Source organism: Salvelinus alpinus, chromosome 6 (genome assembly GCF_045679555.1).
Source record: "Salvelinus alpinus chromosome 6, SLU_Salpinus.1, whole genome shotgun sequence".
NCBI lineage: Eukaryota > Metazoa > Chordata > Actinopteri > Salmoniformes > Salmonidae > Salvelinus > Salvelinus alpinus.
Genome location: NC_092091.1, coordinates 6,875,702 through 6,899,629, shown reverse-complemented (window position 1 = coordinate 6,899,629; position 23,928 = coordinate 6,875,702). Strand labels below are relative to the sequence as shown.

Genomic DNA, 23,928 nt, shown 5'->3' with positions numbered 1-23,928 from the left:
ACCACCAATTAGCTGTATTTACATAACTACATGAATCATATCCTTTAAAAAAGACACTGGGTTAAACATGAAAAAAAAAACAGTTATCTACTCTCCACTACTTCAGATTACTCTGTGTGTGTGATTACCGTACAGTTCTCTGTGAATCATGGAACAGTGACTTTAAAAACAAAACCACTGTCCACAAAGCATAATCAGTTTGAATTTCGACCTTGGGTTTATTATTGGAGGAACAAACATGTACACAGAACAGAAATATGATTGGATTAATATTGTACATGTAAAGCGTACTTCATATAGACCGTGAATATGTAAGCTGAATTACAGATACTGCATTTAGTAATATAGAATATGTAAGCTGAATTACAGATACTGCATTTAGTAATATAGAATATGTAAGCTGAATTACAGATACATATTCTATATTACTAAATGCGGTACTGTAATTCAGCTTACATATTCTATATTACTAAATGCAGTAAGCTGAATTACAGTACCGCATTTAGTAATATAGAATATGTAAGCTGAATTACAGAAGTGTATTTAGTAATATAGAATATGTAAGCTGAATTACAGTACCGCATTTAGTAATATAGAATATGTAAGCTGAATTACAGAGGTGTATTTAGTAATATAGAATATGTAAGCTGAATTACAGAGGTGTATTTAGTAATATAGAATATGTAAACTGAATTACAGAAGTGTATTTAGTAATATAGAATATGTAAACTGAATTACAGAAGTGTATTTAGTTAAACAGCTGCAATTATGTGTGACTGGATATGAGAATAAAATTCAAAATGCTCAAAACGTACATACAGCGATACGTATTATAAGGTATAACATTGTACTACTACTGTAGGTTAGAATAATCCCTTATGTGAACATTAACATCTAATACAATATACATTGAGGACCTTTATGGATTTGATTTGACAAAAAAAATAATGTTTTCCATAAATCCCTGGAGATAAAACACGGGAGACATACAAGCCATAAAACACTCACTCAAAATTAATATGGTCCCTCACCACGATACAAAGTTAAGAGACAGTGGCCAGGTTATAATATGGTCCCTCACCACGATACAAAGTTAAGAGACAGTGGCCAGGTTTTAATATGGTCCCTTATCACGATACAAAGTTAAGAAACAGTGGCCAGGTTATAATATGGTCCCTCACCACGATACAAAGTTAAGAGACAGTGAGTGGCCAGGTTATAATATGGTCCCTCACCACGATACAAAGTTAAGAGACAGTAGCCAGGTTTTTCATCCAATTAGTGACATATTTTCATGCAAATATTCTAACATCTGCCATAAAACAATATTCGCATTTTCCCCACCAGAGATGTGTTTCCATCAAACTTATTTTTTTTACGGATAAAAGACTGGCGTAGTGCACATAAAAAGTACTTTAGCTGTTAAATTCCCAATAGAAGTTTTAAACTCTTGATGGTCTTGTCACAAAAACAACAGATGTGTTATTTAGCGAACGTGCCAACAACAGCTCGCAAATGCAGTGCGAGTAGGATACCTACATTATGAGATTATTATGGATAAAAGCAATATTATTTTTCATTTTGTCAAACGGCAGCCAAGTATCTATCATCATGTCACCGGAATAAGACCCTCGATATGTATTGGAAAAGGCGCATCAAGCTCATCACCGTGCACTTTCACCACCCTGTGAAGTTCACCATAACTTCATCTGTAGCCTAATAAACTGCGTGGTTTCCCGAGTCGTAGTGGGGAGGACAACATATCGTCGCCTGACTCCAAGTTGACTTCAATATGATGGTTATTATATCAATATTTAAGCATAAAGGCATTTCCACTACCATTTATCTTGCATTATTAATTTTACCCGACACGAAAAGATCTCACCGTGTCGAACGAAGAAATTGTCTGTCGGCATTTCTACAATTGTACCAGGATTTAATGTTTCCATCAGCCCAGTCGTAACTTCTTGCATACGTCAGGTACTTCCTCCGCATGAAATGGCTGGATGGAAACGTGGTTAGTGTCAGACAGAGCAACACTCATAATTACCAGAGAACATCAGTGAAGAAAGAAGTAAACATACACATTCACAAACAATAACAATAAATATACAATAAAAAAAAAAATGTATATAACAACATTTATAGTACATGCCAATATTAAAAGTCAATTGTCTGACAAAAAAAAACAAAAATGTTGGTTTGGGAGGGGAAGGCTTATGGTTGGTTAGTACTGGAGAGGGTTGTTATGGTAACCAGCCATGCTGGGCTGTGATTGGTTGACGGTCAGCCAGGCTGGCCTGTGATTGGTTGAAAGTCAGTGCGCATGCTCAGATCAGTCCTGGCCGGCATCGATCTTCTCTTGTCGTCTTCTCATGATCTCTTGGAGCTCTGAATCCCCACTGCTCTTCTAGGAAACAGTAATACAGGCTTTAGTTTCACACGTCCCGACAAACACTCAACAAAAATACAAACACAACATGGCAACATTTTTTAAAACATTTTACTGAGTTACAGCTCATATAAAGGAAATCAGTCAATTGAGATAAATTAATTAGGTCCTAATCTATGGATTTCACATAGCTGGGAAAACAAATATAAATCTGTTGATAACAGATACCTTTTTTTTTAAAAGGTAGGGGTGTGAATCAGAAAACCAGTCAGTATCTGGTGTGACCACCATTTGCCTCATGCAGTGTGACACATCTCCTTCACTTAGAGTTGATCAGGCTGTTGATTGTGGCCTGTGGAATGTTGTTCCACTCCTCTTCAATGGCTGTGAGAAGTTGCTGGATATTGGAGGGAACTGGAACACGCTGTCGTACACGTCGATCTCGAGCATTTTCAGCTTCTAGGAATTGTGTACAGATCCTTGCGACAAGGGGATGTGCATTATCATGTTGAAACATGAGGTGATGGCGGTGGATGAACGGCACGACAACGGGCCTCAGGATCTCGTCACGGTATCTCTGCGCATTCAAATTGCAATCAATAAAATGCAATTGTGTTTGTTGTCCGTACTTTATGCCTGCCCACACCATAACCCCGCCACCATGGGGCACTCTGTTCACAATGTTGACATCAGCAAACCGTTCGTCTACACGACGCTTGTCTGCCATCTGCCTGGTACAGTTGAACCCGGGATTCATCCATGAAGAGCACACCACTCCAGGGCGCCAGTGGCCATCAAAGGTGAGTATTTTCCCACTGAAGTCGGTTACGACGCCGAACTGCAGTCACGAACCTGGTGAGGACGACGAGCACACAGATGAGCTTTCCCTGAGACGGTTTCTGTCCAGTTTGTGCAGAAATTCTTCAGTTGTGCAAATCAAAAGTTCCATCAGCTGTCAGGTGGCTGGTCTCAGACGATCCCGCAGGTGAAGAAGCCGGATGTGGAGGTCCTGGGCTGGCGTGGTTACACGTGGTCTGTGGTTGTGAGGCCGGTTGGACGTACTGCGAAAATCTCTAAAACGACATTGGAGGCGGCTTATGGTAGAGAAATGAACATTACATTCTCTGGCAACAGCTCTGGTGGACATTCCTGCAGTCAGCATGCCAATTGTACGCTCCCTTAAAACTTGAGACATCTGTGGCATTGTGTTATGTGACAAAACTGCACATTTTAGAGTGGCCTTTTATTGTCCCCAGCACAAGGTGCACCTGTGTAATGATCATGCTGTTTAATCAGCTTCTTTATATGCAAAACCTGTCAGGTGGATTGATTATCTTGGCAAATGAGAAATGCTCACTAACAGGGATGTAAACACATGTGTGCACCAAACGTTTGAGTGAAATAAGATTTTTGTGCGTATGGAACATTTCTGAGATCTTATATTTCAGCTCATGAAACATGGGAACAACACTTTACATGTTGCCTTTATATATTAGTTACATTTACTGTATCTATCCACTTAACTATAAAAAGACAAATGTGGGTCTCAAGCCCTAAAACAGCCCGACAAGGAGTGTGTGTGCGTATTTACGTGAGTGTGCGTGTGAGTGTACTGTATGTGAGTGTATGTGTGTGTGTAAGTATGTGTGTGTGTGTGTGAGTGTACTGTGTGTGTGAGTGTACTGTGTGTGTGTGAGTGAGTGTACTGTATGTGTGTAAGTATGTGTGTGTGTGTGTGTGTGTGTGTGTGTGTGTGTGTGTGTGTGTGTGTACTGTATGTGTGTGTGTGTGTGTACTGTATGTGTGTGTGTGTGTGTGTGTGTGTGTGTGTGTGTGTATGTATGTGTGTAAGTACACTACCGTTCAAAAGTTTGGGGTCACTTAGAAATGTCCTTGTTTTCCATGAAAACATACATGAAATTAGTTGCAAAATGAATAGGAAATATAGTCAAGACGTTGACAAGGTTATAAATAATGATTTTTAATTTAAATAATAATTGTGTCCTTCAAACTTTGCTTTCGTCAAAGAATCCTCCATTTGCAGCAATTACAGCCTTGCAGACCTATGACATTCTAGTTGTCAATTTGTTGAGGTAATCTGAAGAGATCTCACCCCATGCTTCCTGAAGCACCTCCCACAAGTTGGATTGGCTTGATGGGCACTTCTTACGTACAAAACGGTCAAGCTGCTCCCACAACAGCTCAATAGGGTTGAGATCTGGTGACTGTGCTGGCCATTCCATTATACACAGAATATCAGCTGACTGCTTCTTCCCTAAATAGTTATTGCATAGTTTGGAGCTGTGCTTTGGAGCTGTGCTTTGGGTCATTGTCCTGTTGTAGGAGGAAATTGGCTCCAATTAAGCACCGTCCACAGGGTATGGCATGGCGTTGCGAAAATGGAGTGATAGCCTTCCTTCTTCAAGATCCCTTTTACCCTGTACAAATCTCCCACTTAACCACCAAAGCACCCCCAGACCATCACATTGCCTCCGCCATGACGACAGATGGCGTCAAGCACTCCATCATCTTTTCATCTTTTCTGCGTCTCACAAATGTTCTTCTTTGTTATCTGAACACCTCACACTTAGATTCCTCTGTCCAGTGTCTGTGTTCTTTTGCCCATCTTAATCTTTTCATTTTATTGGCCAGTCTGAGATATGGATTTTTTCTTTGCAACTCTGCCTAGAAGGCCAGCATCCCGGGGGTCGCCTCTTCACTGTTGACATTGAGGCTGATGTTTTGCTGGTACTATTTAATGAAGCTGCCAGTTGAGGACTTGTGAGGCGTCTGTTTCTCAAACTAGACATTATAATGTACTTGTCCTCTTGCTCAGTTGCGCACCGGGGCCTCCCACTCCTCTTTCTATTCTGGTTAGAGACAGTTTGCGCTGTTCTGTGAAGGGAGTAGTACACAGCACTGTAGTGGTAGACAGACAGTTTCTTGGCAATTTTTCACATGGAATAGCCTTTATTTCTCAGAACAAGAATAGACTGACGAGTTTCAGAATAAAGTGCTTTGTTTCTGGCCATTTTGAGCCTGTAATCGAACCCACAAATGCTGATGCTCGAGATACTCAACTAGCCTAAAGAAGGCCAGATTTATTGCTTCTTTAATCAGGACAACAGTTGTTAGCTGTGCTAACAATTGCAAAAGGGTTTTCTAATGATCAATTAGCCTTTTAAAATGATAAACTTGGATTAACTAACAACGTGCCATTGAAACACAGGAGTGATGGTTGCTGATAATGGGCCTCTGTATGCCTATGTAGATATTCCATAAAAAATCAGCCGTTTCCAGCTACAATAGTCATTTACAACATTAACAATGTCGACATAGTATTTCTGATCAATTTGATGTTATTTTAATGGACAAAGAATGTGCTTTTCTTTCAAAAACAAGGACATTTCTAAGTGACCCCAAACCTTTGAACGGTAGTGTATATGTGTGTGTGTGTGTGTGTGTGTGTGTGTGTGTGTGTGTGTGTGTGTATATATGAGAGCGTGTGTGTATATATATGAAACAGACCTCTAGCTGGGCTTTCTGCACGGTGGTCTGGCTGTAGACCCTGGCTCCCTCGTCTCCACACACTGCCTTCAGTTCCTCCTTGTTCAGAGAGAAGAGCTGAGCACCCGTCAGGATCCCCAGACAATCCACCGTCCTGTAGGGAACAGAGACTACATTACCCATAATGCTCTATACCCAGACACTCCGCCGTCCTGTAGGGAACAGAGACTACATTACCCATAATGCTCTATACCCAGACACTCCACCGTCCTGTAGGGAACAGAGACTACATTACCCATAATGCTCTATACCCAGACACTCCACCGTCCTGTAGGGAACAGAGACTACATTACCCATAATGCTCTATACCCAGACACTCCACCGTCCTGTAGGGAACAGAGACTACATTACCCATAATGCTCTATACCCAGACACTCCACCGTCCTGTAGGGAACAGAGACTACATTACCCATAATGCTCTATACCCAGACACTCCACCGTCCTGTAGGGAACAGAGACTACATTACCCATAATGCTCTATACCCAGACACTCCACCGTCCTGTAGGGAACAGAGACTACATTACCCATAATGCCCTATACCCAGACAATCCACCATCCTGTAGGGATAGAGACTACATTACCCATAATGCTCTATACCCAGACAATCCACCATCCTGTCGGGACAGAGACTACATTACCCATAATGCTCTATACCCAGACACTCCACCGTCCTGTAGGGACAGAGACTACATTAACCATAATGCTCCATACCCAGACAACCCACCATCCTGTAGGGACAGAGACTACATTACCCATAATGCTCCATACCCAGACAACCCACCATCCTGTAGGGACAGAGACTACATTACCCATAATGCTCTATACCCAGACAATCCACCATCCTGTAGGGAACAGAGACTACATTAACCATAATGCTCCATACCCAGACAACCCACCATCCTGTAGGGACAGAGACTACATTACCCATAATGCTCTATACCCAGACAATCCACCGTCCTGTAGGGAACAGAGACTACATTAACCATAATGCTCTATACCCAGACAATCCACCGTCCTGTAGGGAACAGAGACTACATTACCCATAATGCTCTATACCCAGACAATCCACCGTCCTGTAGGGAACAGAGACTACATTACCCACAATGCTCTATACCCAGACATGGGTATAACCTGATTACTAATAGTAACCTTATGTACAGTATCTCACTGAAGACCATAAAGCATGATAACACTATGAGGTAACTGATGACCAGATCATATATCATGATAACACCATGAGCTAACTGATGACCAGGTCATGATAACACCATGAGGTAACTGATGACCAGGTCATGATAACACTATGAGTTAACTGATGACCAGGTCATGATAACACTATGAGTTAACTGATGACCAGGTCATGATAACACTATGAGTTAACTGATGACCAGGTCATGATAACACTATGAGTTAACTGATGACCAGGTCATGATAACACTATGAGTTAACTGATGACCAGGTCATGATAACACTATGAGTTAACTGATGACCAGGTCATGATACACCATGAGTTAACTGATGACCAGGTCATGATAACACCATGAGTTAACTGATGAGCAGGTCATGATAACACCATCAGCTAACTGATGACCAGGTCATATATCATGATAACACCATGAGTTAACTGATGACCAGGTCATGATGACACCATGAGTTAACTGATGTGTTACTGTGTTTTTTTAATGTGTGTGTGTGAATTTTTGTGTTTGTGTGCGTGTGTTTTTGTGTGTGTGTTTTTGTGTGTGCGTGTGTGTTTTTGTGTGTGTGTGTGTGTTTTTGTGTGTGTGTGTGCGTGTGTTTTTGTGTGTGCGTGTGTGTGTGTGCGTGCGTGTGTCTTTGTGTGTGCGTGTGTTTTTGTGTGTGCGCGTGTGCGTGTGCGTGTGTGTGTGTGTGTGTGTGTGTGTGGTGTCTCACGGTTTAGAGAATCCCTTGGCGTTGAGCCAGGCGGTGACCTGTGGTGGGCTGGAATTGAAAGTGAGGAGCGTGGAGCTGCTGCTCGAGGGACGTTCCGCCCTGAAGTTACGAGCTGGAGGCTGACACTTATTACTAGTGATCCTCTTCAACAACTCATCATTCACCTCATCCATCTGGGGTGTCCGAGCTGGGGGAAGGGAGGACGGAGAGGAGGGCGGGGCGGGGAGAAAGTGAGAAAGAGACAAGAGAAAGAGAGACACAGAGAGCAGAGAGAGAGAGCAGAGAGAGAGAGCAGAGACAGAGAGCAGAGACAGAGAGCAGAGAGAGAGACAGAGCAGAGAGGGAGACAGAGACAGAGACAGAGACAGAGAGAGAGAGAGAGAGAGAGAGAGAGAGAGAGAGAGAGAGAGAGAGCAGAGAGACAGAGCAGAGAGAGAGAGACAGAGAGAGAGAGACAGAGAGAGAGAGACAGAGAGAGAGACAGAGACAGAGACAGAGCCAGAGACAGAGAGAGCAGAGAGAGACAGAGAGACAGAGAGAGACAGAGAGAGACAGAGAGAGACAGAGAGAGACAGAGAGAGAGAGAGAGCAGAGAGACAGAGAGAGAGAAAGGGAGAGAGAGAGAGAGAGATAGAGAGAGAGAGACAGAGAGAGAGAAAGGGAGAGAGAGAGAGAGAGATAGAGAGAGAGAGACAGAGAGAGAGAGATAGAGAGAGACAGAGCCAGAGCCAGAGCCAGAGACAGAGAGAGCAGAGAGAGACAGAGAGACAGAGAGAGACAGAGAGACAGAGAGAGAGAGAGGGAGAGAGAGAGACAGAGGTAACAATGTGGAGGAGGGAGAGACAGGGAAAGTAACTGTTTAGGAGGCATTCCTACTAATCTATAAGGGCTGAGGTCTTCTTCGCTAAAATGAGAAACTTGTAAAAACATTGAAGCAAAGATAGCTCAGATAGCTAAGATAAGCAGTTATCTAGATTGATTATTAGGAATTTAAACCTGAGACCAGTATCATAGACAGAAATTAGTTGGTGGGTAGGCCTACAGAAATCTGGGTGGGCCCCCGGAAAAAAATGTTTATTGGGGGGGCAAAGAGAAAAGTGTGCAGTTTTATAGCTAATCTCATGCTATTGTACACATTTTGTCATGAGGCTGAGAGAACATTTCTCTTGTTTGCTAAGTCAAAAAAGGAAGTAGGCAATGGCATGGTACATATAGCCATAAACAAAGCGTATAGCAACTTGTCTTTTTTGTCCCAGCACACCCAGCGGGGCCCACCCAGCGGGGCCCACCCATGCCAACACGGCTGCAAGAGACTCACAGTCTTTGGAGCGGCTCATGTCAAAGCTATCCCCTCTTCCTAGAGAGCTGGAGGGAGAGGTAGGGCTGTAGGGCTGGCCAGCCTGGCGGTCCACGTTCACACACACACACACACACACACAGGGAGGAAGACATGTGGAAGGATGTTATAATGAATGAATGAATGGGATTTACACAGTGCTTTTCCAGATGCTGACTAACACAACACACTGTGTGACAGGATGTTGTTAGGGGAAACAGGTTTAACATTCCAACATTATTATTAAAAATAATGTTCCATAAGAATGTGTGTTAAAATAGCTTACAGGATATACTGCTTTATAATTGGTAGGGATGGTACAGTATGGAGGAGGGGTTGGTAGCATGATGGTGTGTGTGTGTACAGAATTAAAGGTCTACACACTGAATTTATGAGTGTAAAACATCATGTTTGTATTTGTATGTTGTGGTATGTGTTTGTGTGTATGTGTGCGTGCATACATATGTGTGTGTGCATGTGGTGTGTATTTGTGTGTGTTTGTGTGTATGTGTGCGTGCGTGCATACATATGTGTGTGTGCATGTGGTGTGTATTTGTGTGTGTTTGTGTGTATGTGTGTGTGTGTGCATGTGTACACCATGTGTGTGTATAATGTTACCTGGCTATAGAGTGGTTCAGCCATGCCGTGTGGTTCCTCTAGTGTGACCACTTCCAGGACGTTGGAGGGGACGTATCCTGACTGACCACTCCTGTTCCTCACTTTCCACCACTGTTTATCATCCTCTATCACCTGCAAGGCCACAATGACATAATAATAATGATGATTATGTTTATATCTCAACACCACAAGGACGACGCAGTTGAAGTGTAGTCTGTAGTGCTGTAGGTTATTTATCTTTAAATGCAGCAGGTATACATTCTTAAACTAATTACTTAATGTATTCAATTTGTATAACAATTCTGTGATGAATTTGACTAATGGTTTAGGTTAAGATTTCTGAAATATTTTCAGCATTATTTTCACGATAGCTCCACATTGTTCATTTACATAATTTAAATCTAACATTAATTTTGCATGAGACAAAGTACTGACAGTATTATAATATAGATGTCGTACCTCCACCACCTCGTCCTGCAGTACTGACAGTATTATAATATAGATGTCGTACCTCCACCACCTCGTCCTGCAGTACTGACAGTATTATAATATAGATGTCGTACCTCGTCCTGCAGTACTGACAGTATTATAATATAGATGTCGTACCTCTACCACCTCGTCCTGCAGTACTGACAGTATTATAATATAGATGTCGTACCTCCAGCACCTCGTCCTGCAGTACTGACAGTATTATAATATAGATGTCGTACCTCCACCACCTCGTCCTGCAGTACTGACAGTATTATAATATAGATGTCGTACCTCGTCCTGCAGTACTGACAGTATTATAATATAGATGTCGTACCTCCACCACCTCGTCCTGCAGTACTGACAGTATTATAATATAGATGTCGTACCTCCACCACCTCGTCCTGCAGTACTGACAGTATTTTAATATAGATGTCGTACCTCTACCACCTCGTCCTGCAGTACTGACAGTATTATAATATAGATGTCGTACCTCTACCACCTCGTCCTGCAGTACTGACAGTATTATAATATAGATGTCGTACCTCTACCACCTCGTCCTGCAGTACTGACAGTATTATAATATAGATGTCGTACCTCTACCACCTCGTCCTGCAGTACTGACAGTATTATAATATAGATGTCGTACCTCCACCACCTCGTCCTGCAGTACTGACAGTATTATAATATAGATGTCGTACCTCGTCCTGCAGTACTGACAGTATTATAATATAGATGTCGTACCTCCACCACCTCGTCCTGCAGTACTGACAGTATTATAATATAGATGTCGTACCTCGTCCTGCAGTACTGACAGTATTATAATATAGATGTCGTACCTCCACCACCTCGTCCTGCAGTACTGACAGTATTATAATATAGATGTCGTACCTTCACCACCTCGTCCTGCAGTACTGACAGTATTATAATATAGATGTCGTACCTCTACCACCTCGTCCTGCAGTACTGACAGTATTATAATATAGATGTCGTACCTCTACCACCTCGTCCTGCAGTACTGACAGTATTATAATATAGATGTCGTACCTCGTCCTGCAGTACTGACAGTATTATAATATAGATGTCGTACCTCTACCACCTCGTCCTGCAGTACTGACAGTATTATAATATAGATGTCGTACCTCCAGCACCTCGTCCTGCAGTACTGACAGTATTATAATATAGATGTCGTACCTCCACCACCTCGTCCTGCAGTACTGACAGTATTATAATATAGATGTCGTACCTCCACCACCTCGTCCTGCAGTACTGACAGTATTATAATATAGATGTCGTACCTCTACCACCTCGTCCTGCAGTACTGACAGTATTATAATATAGATGTCGTACCTCTACCACCTCGTCCTGCAGTACTGACAGTATTATAATATAGATGTCGTACCTCCACCACCTCGTCCTGCAGTACTGACAGTATTATAATATAGATGTCGTACCTCCACCACCTCGTCCTGCAGTACTGACAGTATTATAATATAGATGTCGTACCTCGTCCTGCAGTACTGACAGTATTATAATATAGATGTCGTACCTCCACCACCTCGTCCTGCAGTACTGACAGTATTATAATATAGATGTCGTACCTCTACCACCTCGTCCTGCAGTACTGACAGTATTATAATATAGATGTCGTACCTCGTCCTGCAGTACTGACAGTATTATAATATAGATGTCGTACCTCTACCACCTCGTCCTGCAGTACTGACAGTATTATAATATAGATGTCGTACCTCCACCACCTCGTCCTGCAGTACTGACAGTATTATAATATAGATGTCGTACCTCCAGCACCTCGTCCTGCAGTACTGACAGTATTATAATATAGATGTCGTACCTCTACCACCTCGTCCTGCAGTACTGACAGTATTATAATATAGATGTCGTACCTCGTCCTGCAGTACTGACAGTATTATAATATAGATGTCGTACCTCCACCACCTCGTCCTGCAGTACTGACAGTATTATAATATAGATGTCGTACCTCTACCACCTCGTCCTGCAGTACTGACAGTATTATAATATAGATGTCGTACCTCCACCACCTCGTCCTGCAGTACTGACAGTATTATAATATAGATGTCGTACCTCCACCACCTCGTCCTGCAGTACTGACAGTATTATAATATAGATGTCGTACCTCTACCACCTCGTCCTGCAGTACTGACAGTATTATAATATAGATGTCGTACCTCCACCACCTCGTCCTGCAGTACTGACAGTATTATAATATAGATGTCGTACCTCCACCACCTCGTCCTGCAGTACTGACAGTATTATAATATAGATGTCGTACCTCTACCACCTCGTCTTGCAGTACTGACAGTATTATAATATAGATGTCGTACCTCCACCACCTCGTCCTGCAGTACTGACAGTATTATAATATAGAAGTCGTACCTCTACCACTTCGTCCTGCAGTACTGACAGTATTATAATATAGATGTACTGTACTGACAGTATTATAATATAGATGTCGTACCTCCACCACCTCGTCCTGCAGTACTGACAGTATTATAATATAGATGTCGTACCTCTACCACCTCGTCCTGCAGTACTGACAGTATTATAATATAGATGTCGTACCTCTACCACCTCGTCCTGCAGTACTGACAGTATTATAATATAGATGTCGTACCTCCACCACCTCGTCCTGCAGTACTGACAGTATTATAATATAGATGTCGTACCTCGTCCTGCAGTACTGACAGTATTATAATATAGATGTCGTACCTCCACCACCTCGTCCTGCAGTACTGACAGTATTATAATATAGATGTCGTACCTCGTCCTGCAGTACTGACAGTATTATAATATAGATGTCGTACCTCCACCACCTCGTCCTGCAGTACTGACAGTATTATAATATAGATGTCGTACCTCCACCACCTCGTCCTGCAGTACTGACAGTATTATAATATAGATGTCGTACCTCGTCCTGCAGTACTGACAGTATTATAATATAGATGTCGTACCTCCACCACCTCGTCCTGCAGTACTGACAGTATTATAATATAGAAGTCGTACCTCTACCACTTCGTCCTGCAGTACTGACAGTATTATAATATAGAAGTCGTACCTCTACCACCTCGTCCTGCAGTACTGACAGTATTATAATATAGATGTCGTACCTCCACCACCTCGTCCTGCAGTACTGACAGTATTATAATATAGATGTCGTACCTCGTCCTGCAGTACTGACAGTATTATAATATAGATGTCGTACCTCTACCACCTCGTCCTGCAGGACTGACAGTATTATAATATAGATGTCGTACCTCGTCCTGCAGTACTGACAGTATTATAATATAGATGTCGTACCTCTACCACCTCGTCCTGCAGTACTGACAGTATTATAATATAGATGTCGTACCTCCACCACCTCGTCCTGCAGTACTGACAGTATTATAATATAGATGTCGTACCTCCACCACCTCGTCCTGCAGTACTGACAGTATTATAATATAGATGTCGTACCTCTACCACCTCGTCCTGCAGTACTGACAGTATTATAATATAGATGTCGTACCTCCACCACCTCGTCCTGCAGTACTGACAGTATTATAATATAGATGTCGTACCTCTACCACCTCGTCCTGCAGTACTGACAGTATTATAATATAGATGTCGTACCTCCACCACCTCGTCCTGCAGTACTGACAGTATTATAATATAGATGTCGTACCTCTACCACCTCGTCCTGCAGTACTGACAGTATTATAATATAGATGTCGTACCTCCACCACCTCGTCCTGCAGTACTGACAGTATTATAATATAGATGTCGTACCTCCAGCACCTCGTCCTGCAGTACTGACAGTATTATAATATAGATGTCGTACCTCTACCACCTCGTCTTGCAGTACTGACAGTATTATAATATAGATGTCGTACCTCCAGCACCTCGTCCTGCAGTACTGACAGTATTATAATATAGATGTCGTACCTCCACCACCTCGTCCTGCAGTACTGACAGTATTATAATATAGATGTCGTACCTCGTCCTGCAGTACTGACAGTATTATAATATAGATGTCGTACCTCCACCACCTCGTCCTGCAGTACTGACAGTATTATAATATAGATGTCGTACCTCCACCACCTCGTCCTGCAGTACTGACAGTATTATAATATAGATGTCGTACCTCGTCCTGCAGTACTGACAGTATTATAATATAGATGTCGTACCTCCACCACCTCGTCCTGCAGTACTGACAGTATTATAATATAGATGTCGTACCTCGTCCTGCAGTACTGACAGTATTATAATATAGATGTCGTACCTCCACCACCTCGTCCTGCAGTACTGACAGTATTATAATATAGATGTCGTACCTCTACCACCTCGTCCTGCAGTACTGACAGTATTATAATATAGATGTCGTACCTCCACCACCTCGTCCTGCAGTACTGACAGTATTATAATATAGATGTCGTACCTCCACCACCTCGTCCTGCAGTACTGACAGTATTATAATATAGATGTCGTACCTCCACCACCTCGTCCTGCAGTACTGACAGTATTATAATATAGATGTCGTACCTCCACCACCTCGTCCTGCAGTACTGACAGTATTATAATATAGATGTCGTACCTCCACCACCTCGTCCTGCAGTACTGGCAGTATTATAATATAGATGTCGTGCCTCCACCACCTCGTCCTGCAGTACTGACAGTATTATAATATAGATGTCGTACCTCGTCCTGCAGTACTGACAGTATTATAATATAGATGTCGTGCCTCCACCACCTCGTCCTGCAGTACTGACAGTATTATAATATAGATGTCGTACCTCGTCCTGCAGTACTGACAGTATTATAATATAGATGTCGTACCTCCACCACCTCGTCCTGCAGTACTGACAGTATTATAATATAGATGTCGTACCTCTACCACCTCGTCCTGCAGTACTGACAGTATTATAATATAGATGTCGTACCTCGTCCTGCAGTACTGACAGTATTATAATATAGATGTCGTACCTCTACCACCTTGTCCTGCAGTACTGACAGTATTATAATATAGATGTCGTACCTCTACCACCTCGTCTTGCAGTACTGACAGTATTATAATATAGATGTCGTACCTCCACCACCTCGTCCTGCAGTACTGACAGTATTATAATATAGATGTCGTACCTCTACCACCTCGTCCTGCAGTACTGACAGTATTATAATATAGATGTCGTACCTCCACCACCTCGTCCTGCAGTACTGGCAGTATTATAATATAGAAGTCGTACCTCGTCCTGCAGTACTGACAGTATTTTAATATAGATGTCGTACCTCCACCACCTCGTCCTGCAGTACTGACAGTATTATAATATAGATGTCGTACCTCGTCCTGCAGTACTGACAGTATTATAATATAGATGTCGTACCTCTACCACCTCGTCCTGCAGTACTGACAGTATTATAATATAGATGTCGTACCTCCACCACCTCGTCCTGCAGTACTGACAGTATTATAATATAGATGTCGTACCTCTACCACCTCGTCCTGCAGTACTGACAGTATTATAATATAGATGTCGTACCTCTACCACCTCGTCCTGCAGTACTGACAGTATTATAATATAGATGTCGTACCTCTACCACCTCGTCCTGCAGTACTGACAGTATTATAATATAGATGTCGTACCTCGTCCTGCAGTACTGACAGTATTATAATATAGATGTCGTACCTCCACCACCTCGTCCTGCAGTACTGACAGTATTATAATATAGAAGTCGTACCTCTACCACTTCGTCCTGCAGTACTGACAGTATTATAATATAGATGTCGTACCTCTACCACCTCGTCCTGCAGGACTGACAGTTCGTTGGCGTTGCGGGCCACAAAGTGGTAGCAGATCTTAGCGTATTTACGGGACGAGGACGCCAGACCATTGTAGGACCTGAGACAGGAGATAAATGTCACAGAGTCAGACTTAACATATGTGTAGAGGTTACAATGCAGCTCAAGAAACAACAAAGTTAAATAAATTAAAGGATAAATAAAATAAAATATAAAGAAATAACAACAATGAGAAGAGTAGCAGTGTGTGTTGTAGAATCACATTAACTAGAAATATCATAAACTGACCCATTTGATGAGCTTGAAGACTGGGTTCCAAAAAACTGGAAGAGAGAGAGGATGATATTATCATTGTAAAGTGATGTTATGGACTGGTACTGTGTGTGTCTGACTGTCCTAACACCCTGAGCTCAAAGTAATTAAACCGTGTTTCATAAAACATAATTTGCAAACCCAAGAAGAGCTTATGAGCGAGAAGAAAAGTCACTGAAGAAATGTAAACAAACAAATGAAGAACTAACAGTGGGAGGTCTACTATAAAGACTGAAACGGACAGAAGTCCAGAAATTACTACAGCTGTTTTCCTACTGATCAATCTCCTCCCTCTCACCTCTTCTGACTTGTGTGGGGACATGGGGCGGGACATGGAGGACATGAAAAGTTCCCCTGATCCCTCTGTCTCCCATGGGGAGGTCCTGAACAGCTCAGCTGGGGGCTCCCACCCGTTCCTGAACTTAGGGAAGTAAGCAGAGGCACACTGGTCCCGTGGCCAGTCCGCTCTGCAAGGGAGAGGTGGCGAAATAACAGGGATTTGGAGTTGGTTCAAATTAAAATAACCAGGGTTTAAGTGGAGGGTAAACACAGAGACATAACCAGGGTTGTAGTGGAGGGTAAACACATAACCAGGGTTGTAGTGGAGGGTAAACACATAACCAGGGTTGTAGTGGAGGGTAAACACATAACCAGGGTTGTAGTGGAGGGTAAACACAGAGACATAACCAGGGTTGTAGTGGAGCGTAAACACATAACCAGGGTTGTAGTGGAGGGAAAACACAGAGATATAACCAGGGTTGTAGTGGAGGGTAAACACAGAGACATAACCAGGGTTGTAGTGGAGCGTAAACACATAACCAGGGTTGTAGTGGAGGGTAAACACAGAGACATAACCAGGGTTGTAGTGGAGGGTAAACACAGAGACATAACCAGGGTTGTAGTGGAGGGTAAACACATAACCAGGGTTGTAGTGGAGGGTAAACACAGAGACTTAACCAGGGTTGTAGTGGAGCGTAAACACATAACCAGGGTTGTAGTGGAGGGTAAACACAGAGACATAACCAGGGTTGTAGTGGAGGGTAAACACAGAGACATAACCAGGGTTGTAGTGGAGGGTAAACACAGAGACATAACCAGGGTTGTAGTGGAGGGTAAACACAGAGACATAACCAGGGTTGTAGTAGAGGGTAAACACATAACCAGGGTTGTAGTGGAGGGTAAACACAGAGACTTAACCAGGGTTGTAGTGGAGGGTAAACACAGAGACATAACCAGGGTTGTAGTGGAGGGTAAACACAGAGACATAACCAGGGTTGTAGTGGAGGGTAAACACAGAGACATAACCAGGGTTGTAGTGGAGGGTAAACACATAACCAGGGCTGTAGTGGAGGGTAAACACAGAGACATAACCAGGGTTGTAGTGGAGGGTAAACACATAACCAGGGTTGTAGTGGAGGGTAAACCCAGAGACATAACCAGGGTTGTAGTGGAGGGTAAACACAGAGACATAACCAGGGTTGTAGTGGAGGGTAAACACAGAGGCATAATCAGGGTTGTAGTGGAGGGTAAACACAGAGACTTAACCAAGGTTGTAGTGGAGGGTAAACACATAACCAGGGTTGTAGTGGAGGGTAAACACATAACCAGGGTTGTAGTGGAGGGTAAACACAGAGACATAACCAGGGTTGTAGTGGAGGGTAAACACAGAGACTTAACCAAGGTTGTAGTGGAGGGTAAACACATAACCAGGGTTGTAGTGGAGGGTAAACACATAACCAGGGTTGTAGTGGAGGGTAAACACAGAGACATAACCAGGGTTGTAGTGGAGGGTAAACACAGAGACATAACCAGGGTTGTAGTGGAGGGTAAACACATAACCAGGGTTGTAGTGGAGGGTAAACACCAGTTTACCACATCATTTATTTCACCCCGACCGACAATCAGAGTTTATCACTACATCACTGGACATATGACAAGCCCCTATAAGACATTATAAAGGCTCATACAAGCTTATAACAACATATACATTCTGATAAATTGCAGGCCTAAACAGCAGGCTTTAGATAACGTGTTATCAATGGGATAAGAGCATAACAATCACTCCCATCTATAAAGGTAGAGGTTGTTAGTGACCTCTCATTCTGATTTCAGATGAACACATCTGATGTTGACCAACAGGGACACAGACTATCTGAGTTAACCTTGTATCTTATTCACTTTTTATTCGGATTTTTGCAGTGTCTATGCACACTCACACACACACACACAGGGCCCTACACACACACACACACTCACAGGGCCCTACACTCACACACACACACTCACAGGGCCCCACACACACACACACACACTCACAGGGCCCTACACACACACACACACACACACACACACACACACACACACACACACACACACACACACACACACACACACACACACACACACACACACACAGGGCCCTACACACACTCACACACACACAGGGCCCTACACTCACACACACACACACACTCACACTCACTCACAGGGCCCTACACACACACACACACACACACACACTCACAGGGCCCTACACACACACACACACACACACACTCTCACACTCACAGGGCCCTACACACACACACACACACACTCTCACAGGGCCCTACACACACACACACTCACAGGGCCCTACACGCACACACACACACTCACAGGGCCCTACACACTCACACACACTGTAACTCCATCATCTGTTCACTCACACATAATATTCACATCCATTTATACTGACTCTACACACACCGACTCACATAACAAGCTGCTGCTACTCTGTTGATCGTATAGTCTAGTTACCTTACCCCTATACATATCTACCTCAATCAACACATGTGCAAACACACACACACTCTCTCTCTCTCTCTCCAGTACCTAGGTCTTGTCCACCCATCTCCCAGCAGTTCAAAGACGGTCATCTCTTTAGGCGACAGATGACCTCTCAGGAAGTCAACTGCATCTCTGGATAAGTGAGGAGAGACCACGGAGCGGGGCAGCTCTACACTACCACAGGACTGGAGCACCTAGAAGTCAAAGGTTAGAGGTCACACATCTACCTGTACAGGCTATAGACAGGTGAGGCGAGACCAGTAGAAGGGCAGCTCTACACTACCACAGGACTGGAGCGCCTAGAAGTCAAAGGTTAGAGATCAAAAATCCATTCAGGAAGTCGTTTTTTTAATTTTTTTATTTATTTTTCTATTCAATGCCATTACAGTATCCAATGACTTAGGACTCAAATTGCAGTTCCTATGCCTTCCGCTAGATGTCAACAGTCTTTAGAAATTGTTTCAGGCTTGTATTCTGAAAAATGAGGAAGTAAGAGCAGTCTGAATGAGTGGACCCTAAAGTGTCACAGAGCTTTTTCATGCGCGCGACCGAGAGAGTGCCTTTCTTGTTTACCTTTTATATTGACGACCTTATTGTCCGGTTGAAATATTATCGATTATTTCGGCTAAAAACAACCTGAGGATTGAATATAAACATCGTTTGACATGTTTCTATGAACTTTACGGACACAATTTTTTTTTTGTTGTCTGCCTGTTTTGACTGCGTTTGAGCCTGTGGATTACTGAAGAAAACGTGCGAACAAAACTGAGGTTTTTGGATATAAAGAGACCTTATCGAACAAAAGGAACATTTATTGAGTAAATTAATGTCTGCTGAGTGCAACCATATGAAGATCATCAAAGGTAAGGGATTAATTTTATCTCTATTTCTGACTTGTGTAAGTCTTCTACTTGGCTGGTTACTGTTTGTAATGATTTGTCTGCTGGGCTATGTTCTCAAATAATCGTACGGTATGCTTTCGCCGTTAAGCATTTTTAAAATCTGACACCGTGGTTGGATTCACAAGAAGTTAATCTTTAAACCTATGTAAAATATATTTTGTTTTCTGAATTTTTATAATGAGTATTTCTGTATTTGAATTTGGCGCCCTGCAGTTTCACTGGCTGTTGACGAGGTGGGACGCTACCGTCCCACATACCCTAGAAAGGTTAATCATTATGTAGCTGAGTGAAACCACACTATTCTGGTCTGGCTAGTATCATTCAAGGGTTGGGTGTGTGTGTGTGTGTGTTGTTCTGGTCTGGTTAGTATCATTCAAGGGTTGGAAGGATTGTGTGTGTCTGTGTATGTGTGTGTGTGTGTGTGTGTGTGTGTGTGTGTGTGTGTGTGTGTGTGTGTGTGTGTGTGTGTGTGTGTGTTGCTCTGGTCTAGTTAGTGCCATGGAAGGATTGTGTGTGTGTGTGTGTTGCTCTGGTCTGGTTAGTGCCATGGAAGGATTGTGTGTGTGTGTGTGTGTGTGTGTGTGTTGCTCTGGTCTGGTTAGTGCCATGGAAGGATTGTGTGTGTGTGTGTGTGTGTGTGTGTGTGTGTGTGTGTGTGTGTGTGTGTGTGTTGCTCTGGTCTAGTTAGTGCCATGGAAGGATTGTGTGTGTGTGTGTTGCTCTGGTCTGGTTAGTGCCATGGAAGGATTGTGTGTGTGTGTGTGTGTGTGTGTGTGTGTTGCTCTGGTCTGGTTAGTGCCATGGAAGGATTGTGTGTGTGTGTGAGTGTGTGTGTGTGTGTGTGTGTGTGTGTGTGTGTGTGTGTGTGTGTGTGTGTGTGTGTGTGTGTGTGTGTGTGTGTGTGTGTGTGTGTGTGTATCAGGCAGGTTCTTACCAGGTCCAGGGGGCCGAAGAGGAAGTGCACCAGTTCAGAGGCGCTGGGGTTCTGGATGTGCTTCTTCAATTTGGCCTGCAGGGGGCAGAGTGACACACATACTGTCGACACAGTTCACCACAGCTCTGTAGGCTGCCATTTTGGAACGTTGCCGATGTCATCCATAGAGCCGATGGGATTACTGTTCTACAATATGTATTTCTACCTGAACATTCTGAACATTCCACAACGTTGTGTCCTTCTGAACGGACCCCTGGTATAATAATGAGGTGCCCCTGGTGTAGTAATGAGGTGCCCCTGGTGTAGTAATGAGGTGCCCCTGGTGAATTAATGAGCTGCCCCTGGTATAATAATGAGGTGCCCCTGGTGTAGTAATGAGGTGCCCCTGGTGTAGTAATGAGGTGCCCCTGGTGTAATAATGAGCTGCCCCTGGTATAATAATGAGGTGCCCCTGGTGTAATAATGAGCTGCCCCTGGTATAATAATGAGGTGCCCCTGGTGTAGTAATGAGGTGCCCCTGGTGTAGTAATGAGGTGCCCCTGGTGTAGTAATGAGGTGCCCCTGGTGTAGTAATGAGGTGCCCCTGGTATAGTACTGAGGTGCCCCTGGTATAGTACTGAGGTGCCCCTGGTATAGTACTGAGGTGCCCCTGGTAGAGTACTGAGGTGCCCCTGGTGTAGTACTGAGGTGTCCCTGGTATAGTACTGAGGTGCCCCTGGTAGAGTACTGAGGTGCCCCTGGTGTAGTACTGAGGTGTCCCTGGTATAGTACTGAGGTGCCCCTGGTAGAGTACTGAGGTGCCCCTGGTAGAGTACTGAGGTGCCCCTGGTAGAGTACTGAGGTGCCCCTGGTATAGTACTGAGGTGCCCCTGGTAGAGTACTGAGGTGCCCCTGGTAGAGTACTGAGGTGCCCCTGGTAGAGTACTGAGGTGCCCCTGGTAGAGTACTGAGGTGCCCCTGGTAGAGTACTGAGGTGCCCCTGGTATAGTACTGAGGTGCCCCTGGTATAGTACTGAGGTGCCCCTGGTATAGTACTGAGGTGCCCCTGGTAGAGTACTGAGGTGCCCCTGGTAGAGTACTGAGGTGCCCCTGGTAGAGTACTGAGGTGCCCCTGGTAGAGTACTGAGGTGCCCCTGGTATAGTACTGAGGTGCCCCTGGTAGAGTACTGAGGTGCCCCTGGTGTAGTACTGAGGTGTCCCTGGTAGAGTACTGAGGTGCCCCTGGTATAGTACTGAGGTGCCCCTGGTAGAGTACTGAGGTGCCCCTGGTGTAGTACTGAGGTGTCCCTGGTAGAGTACTGAGGTGCCCCTGGTAGAGTACTGAGGTGCCCCTGGTGTAGTACTGAGGTGTCCCTGGTAGAGTACTGAGGTGTCCCTGGTAGAGTACTGAGGTGCCCCTGGTAGAGTACTGAGGTGCCCCTGGTAGAGTACTGAGGTGCCCCTGGTAGAGTACTGAGGTGCCCCTGGTAGAGTACTGAGGTGCCCCTGGTATAGTACTGAGGTGCCCCTGGTAGAGTACTGAGGTGCCCCTGGTATAGTACTGAGGTGCCCCTGGTAGAGTACTGAGGTGCCCCTGGTATAGTACTGAGGTGCCCCTGGTATAGTACTGAGGTGCCCCTGGTAGAGTACTGAGGTGCCCCTGGTAGAGTACTGAGGTGCCCCTGGTAGAGTACTGAGGTGTCCCTGGTAGAGTACTGAGGTGCCCCTGGTATAGTACTGAGGTGCCCCTGGTATAGTACTGAGGTGCCCCTGGTAGAGTACTGAGGTGCCCCTGGTAGAGTACTGAGGTGCCCCTGGTATAGTACTGAGGTGCCCCTGGTAGAGTACTGAGGTGCCCCTGGTAGAGTACTGAGGTGCCCCTGGTATAGTACTGAGGTGCCCCTGGTAGAGTACTGAGGTGCCCCTGGTAGAGTACTGAGGTGCCCCTGGTAGAGTACTGAGGTGCCCCTGGTATAGTACTGAGGTGCCCCTGGTAGAGTACTGAGGTGCCCCTGGTAGAGTACTGAGGTGCCCCTGGTAGAGTACTGAGGTGCCCCTGGTATAGTACTGAGGTGCCCCTGGTATAGTACTGAGGTGCCCCTGGTAGAGTACTGAGGTGCCCCTGGTATAGTACTGAGGTGCCCCTGGTAGAGTACTGAGGTGCCCCTGGTATAGTACTGAGGTGCCCCTGGTAGAGTACTGAGGTGCCCCTGGTAGAGTACTGAGGTGCCCCTGGTGTAGTACTGAGGTGTCCCTGGTAGAGTACTGAGGTGCCCCTGGTAGAGTACTGAGGTGCCCCTGGTATAGTACTGAGGTGCCCCTGGTAGAGTACTGAGGTGCCCCTGGTGTAGTACTGAGGTGTCCCTGGTATAGTACTGAGGTGCCCCTGGTATAGTACTGAGGTGCCCCTGGTAGAATACTGAGGTGCCCCTGGTAGAGTACTGAGGTGCCCCTGGTAGAGTACTGAGGTGCCCCTGGTAGAGTACTGAGGTGCCCCTAGTAGAGTACTGAGGTGCCCCTGGTATAGTACTGAGGTGCCCCTGGTATAGTACTGAGGTGCCCCTGGTATAGTACTGAGGTGCCCCTGGTAGAGTACTGAGGTGCCCCTGGTGTAGTACTGAGGTGCCCCTGGTATAGTACTGAGGTGCCCCTGGTAGAGTACTGAGGTGCCCCTGGTGTAGTACTGAGGTGTCCCTGGTAGAGTACTGAGGTGCCCCTGGTAGAGTACTGAGGTGCCCCTGGTAGAGTACTGAGGTGCCCCTGGTAGAGTACTGAGGTGCCCCTGGTAGAGTACTGAGGTGCCCCTGGTATAGTACTGAGGTGCCCCTGGTATAGTACTGAGGTGCCCCTGGTAGAGTACTGAG

General features: G+C 44.5%; 1 protein-coding gene across 6 annotated transcripts in view; it reads right to left on the bottom strand.

The window, feature by feature from the left end:
- Positions 1-194: 194 nt before the first annotated feature.
- LOC139577502 (epidermal growth factor receptor kinase substrate 8-like protein 2) overlaps positions 195-23,928 on the bottom strand; it is a 152,132-nt gene continuing 128,398 nt past the window's right edge. For 5 of the 6 annotated variants that reach the window (XM_071404535.1, XM_071404534.1, XM_071404539.1 and 2 more), the window contains 10 exons: positions 21,086-21,160; positions 19,295-19,443; positions 16,719-16,887; positions 16,397-16,431; positions 16,100-16,208; positions 9,829-9,960; positions 9,193-9,274; positions 7,875-8,061; positions 5,921-6,053; positions 195-2,410 (listed from right to left, as the gene is read on the bottom strand). In XM_071404535.1, coding sequence (XP_071260636.1) covers positions 2,336-2,410; positions 5,921-6,053; positions 7,875-8,061; positions 9,193-9,274; positions 9,829-9,960; positions 16,100-16,208; positions 16,397-16,431; positions 16,719-16,887; positions 19,295-19,443; positions 21,086-21,160 — 1,146 coding nt within the window. In that variant the 3' untranslated portion in view covers positions 195-2,335. Of the gene's footprint in view, positions 2,411-5,920; positions 6,054-6,981; positions 7,034-7,874; positions 8,062-9,192; positions 9,275-9,828; positions 9,961-16,099; positions 16,209-16,396; positions 16,432-16,718; positions 16,888-19,294; positions 19,444-21,085; positions 21,161-23,928 lie in introns of those variants that run through there. The other variant, XM_071404538.1, reaches the window with a different exon arrangement.